Source organism: Thermobia domestica, chromosome 1, assembly GCF_964235325.1.
Source record: "Thermobia domestica chromosome 1, izTheDome1.hap1.1, whole genome shotgun sequence".
NCBI lineage: Eukaryota > Metazoa > Arthropoda > Insecta > Zygentoma > Lepismatidae > Thermobia > Thermobia domestica.
This window is the reverse complement of record NC_137454.1, coordinates 192,020,700-192,025,192: the sequence shown is the minus strand read 5'-3', so window position 1 is coordinate 192,025,192 and position 4,493 is coordinate 192,020,700. Positions and strand designations below refer to the sequence as shown.

At 32.4% G+C, this 4,493-nt stretch overlaps 1 protein-coding gene across 1 annotated transcript in view; it reads right to left on the bottom strand.

Moving 5' to 3' along the window:
- Positions 1-3,958: 3,958 nt before the first annotated feature.
- The window catches only part of LOC145692325 (cytosol aminopeptidase-like), a gene marked incomplete in the record, with an annotated part of 77,431 nt that continues 76,896 nt past the window's right edge, over positions 3,959-4,493 (bottom strand). The window contains 1 exon segment of the mRNA XM_081767626.1: positions 3,959-4,366. Coding sequence (XP_081623752.1) covers positions 4,217-4,366 — 150 coding nt within the window.

The window sequence follows — 4,493 nt, the reverse complement described above, 5'->3', positions numbered from 1 at the left end:
AAACATAATCATTTCCATTATACACACTTACGTACAAATCTAATACTTTTATTACTAATAAACAATGTAGGGAAAATTTAGAAATGATTACAAATCAAGGATATAAGGAAATATTTCAATCGTCTTTTACTATGAGGACGAAAGACACAAAATATATATATGTCGTACCACCAGCATATTAACTTAAATTTGTATTGTAAATACACTGCAATTTGTATTTACTGCAATTGTAAATACACTAAATTATACCTATGCATAGCTGTTTATAGAAAAAAATTATAGTGCCGAAAGCAATAAGTAAATAAAATAGAAACATTTATTTTTCTTTTAAAAATGCTATGTTCTACTGCCTTGTAATGTTAATTTCAATATATCCAATTCCATTACTAAGTACTGAAGTTGCAATTTTGCTTTCGTTTAACGGGTAATTTTATATTTACACGATATGAAATCCCGAAATGTAAACTTACAAAGGAAAAAAAGTAAATAACGTTCTAACATTGTTTTTATCAATCTCAATAAAGAAATAATATTGAATATTGGATTGGATTTATTTTTCAAGTACAAAAGATTACAAGCATATCGATATGTAATATTGTAATATATAGACAATGATAAGCACATTAAAACTACTATTAGTTGCACAAAGAAGGTTGGTTTACTAAAATACACATGTTGAAAACTCGTGGTTTACTAAAATATGCATGTTGAAAAAACTTGTGTACACCCATACTACTAAATACATATTGACTTTACCATTCAACAAATGTAAAAACATCGTAGATAATCGGCTTTCGAATGAACATAATGTGGTTCCGGCAAGATTAGGGAGGAAATGAGAGAAACAAGTAGCTAATATTGCATATAAAGATGGTTATATCACATAAAGGGTGTAAATAAAAGATCAATAGCTTTAAGTTTTGCCGAGTAACTAAGATATATCAATTAATTACCATTCATAAAAATAGTATGCAAATTGACGTACCAAGCACACACACACACACACACACACACATTATATATATAATAGGGTGATCCTCATTTTTCAGCTTTTGGTTTTTATTTTTTATTTATTTATTTATTTGTGTTTTTTTAGTCTCATCTTCTAAAATAGTTTCAAATCAGACAAAAGTAATCCATGACTAAAAATTATTATATACTCTAATACGAGCAATTCTTCCTTGTAAAATTTATCCCAAAAATGTCTAAACATTTTTACGAAATATTTCTGAAACTTGTCTCCGGTTACAAATTGTTTTAACTTCTAAAAGAATTTCCTCTTTCTTTCTTTTAGTTGGACTACACAAAATAAAAGTTGTTCCGTACTTTTATCTTCATAACCATTCGGAAAAATTCTAGAGGGGAGGAGTTATCCCTTTCGAGGCAAAAATTTTCTGGGAGGTGAAAATTTATGTCAGGGAGAGAAATCTCTGGCGTCCTCTTGACAAATCACACACTACATATCTCTATTCTATTCTAGTTACGTAAAAACGAATTATTTAACGTTCGAGTTACATATTCATGGTTTCGAATAAGATTATTTTCTATTTTTCCACAGCAGAAAACTAGCAATAGAAATAATAAATGTACTGAAGTAGCTTACCAAAATATTCGTATTATCTTGCTCTGATGAACGTGACAGAGCGGAAATCGCAGAAATTATTAGCAAAAAAGAAGAGAATATTTGATTGACTGATTGATTAGAGTGGTTCTATGAGATGAGAGCTACTGCTTATAGTGGAATTTGAATAATTACTCTGGTTTTACCTTCCTCACCAAAAATCGAACCCAGAACCAGAAGAATTATGAGTGTTAATTACTTGACTACAAAGGGCACAATGCATATAGGGGATTAATTTGGACTTAAATACATCAGAAATGTCACTGTTCATCTCAGTAACCCCGAAAACTACGAACTGGATACTAATATCGATCCGTATTTGATTATTTTTACATGTCACCTCCTTCCCACCCTTACCCCATGCCAATGAGGGATGAATTTGGACTTAAACGGGATGAGGAGTGTCACTATTCATCTCAGCAATTTCGAAAATTGTATTGGACAGTAATATTGGTTGTTTCCAATTATTTTTACGTATCATCCGTTCCAACCCTTCAACTTCATGCTGATCGGGGATGAATTTGGAGTTAAACGGCATCGAAAGTGTCACTATTCATCTTAGCGATCCCAAAACTATGTATTGGACACTACTAATGATTGTTTTCGGTTATTTTCACATTTATCTCCCTTTCCCCTCAACACTCATGCCATTGAGGAATAAATTTGGACTTAAACGGCATCGAAATTGTCACGATTTATTTCAGCGACCCTGAAAACCATGGATTGGACACTAATATTGGTAATTTTCGATTATTTTTACGTCACCCCCTCATCCTTCTCCTCCTTGCCGAAAATGTGCTGAAACCTTGTTAGGCCAGGGTCTACTCATGTACTCAATAATCGAAATTGGTACAACGATCTAAGAGGAATTAGCAAGCAAACATCGTTACATTCATTTTTATTTATATACTCAGGTATATAGACTGACTAGTTGCGTAGAAGGTGCAATATAAATACATTTGCAGTCAATAATTAAATTTTTATCTTTTAAGCACTAAAATTTGTTATTACTAATTTATCCTTGCATATAATGACTTCATTATAGTTAGTTGTTGTTGTAGAAATTACTTTTTCTGTTGAGTCCTAAGGTCACTCTGAAAATTAGTGTAACGAACATGTAGCAGTTACTATCAACAGAATTAATATAAGACGACTTCTTGATAATTTTAATCAGAAAGATATATGGAGAAACACTCATGCATACTGCAAAATCGTGACGTAGCAAATAACTGGATGGAATGCCACTGGATATATCCAAAGATTTAAAGAAAGTTAGCATGATATTTAAAGAATGAACTGAATACTGGAAAATGAATGACTCTTCACCACAAATGTAAACAACGGTGACCTTAGATCAATCTTTCAGAGGAAATATACGATTCAATTAGTGCAAATATAAAAATGGGCGATGTCCTATTCGACCTACCTATTACTGACGACACTGAATAATATACCGTAAGGGATTAGTATGTGCAACCAATTCGGTGTTGACTCAGCATGGAGAAGCAATTGGAGACTTATTTCAACTAAGACATAGTGAACTCCGAACTAAAAATCCAGAATTAACGGCAATGGAAGCTCATGTGCTAACTTCACATTACCCAACTAAATGCAATCCGATAAGCTATAGCTTTTCGTTGACTGTAACGCAAGGAAGCTTGCTTTTCCGTTATTTTAGATCAACATCAAAATGATTAAAGTGTAAGTACTATTGTAACAGTTATTGTATTATAAGCAACGTAAAGGTTATTAGAACACCCAATCAGCATTTGCAGGACCTGTCAAAGGAAATTGGTGTTAAAAGCCAACCCTTCACACTGGTTCGTAAGCTTAAATTTATTGTGATGACTAAATGAACAAGTAACATTGATGCTTATGTGATTATATATTACCTTTTATATTACTTCCTTCTGCAAAATTGCTCCCTATATAGCACAATATCCCATTTCTTTTGCTTTTACTGAAATTCCTTAAGACAGTGATGATTTCAACGATTTCATCCCGGGGAGGGGGAAGATTTCAATACGCAAGATATTAAAGTAGAGCTGTGAAGATAACCCTTGTGCAACACAATAGGAGTTTTGCCTCGGGGGATTTCGTAGCTCCGGGGAGGAAATTTCCCAGGGTAATCCTCTGAAATCATCACTGCTTTAAGTTATTTAATATACACACACAACCACCACGAAATATGTTAACATACATTTTGCAGTTATTAATTCTGACTGATACCATTTTCAATGTTTAAGCTGAAATGACTTCTGTAACTACACCCAAATATTATTAGGAATACATTCTATCATCTAGAAAGGAGAAAACTACAAGAAAGAGAAAAACGAATTTTTTTTACATCAGAATATTTTATTAAAAAGGTACAAGCAGCCATCACATCATGACGCCCTGTGATGATTTGTAAAAACAAATTTAAAAAAGATAAAATACACTTTCACCGACTTACAAAAACAAATTTAAAAAAGATACAATGCTTTCACCGATTTACAAAAACAAATTTCAAAAATGCTGCAATGGTTTTATCCATTACATTTATTCACTGGCCCTTTATATTACTAATTTTGATCCAACTTTCTTCTAAAGTTATCATACTTTTTGACACAACTGAGATATAAACTCCACTATTGTTCTAGTTGGTCTTCCTGATAATCCTTTCCCAAGATACGGCACTTCTTGTGTGTTGATCATCACACTTGCGATATCCAAATGAAGCCAATTCTTTGTATTCACAAATTCCTACAGAACAAAACAAAGTACAAAAAGCGACTGTGCTTACAATGTTTCCATTTTAAGAAACGATCTCCTCATAAGGATTATTGTCAAGGCAAGTGGGGATAATTCATTATAAGGCAAACTATGACAC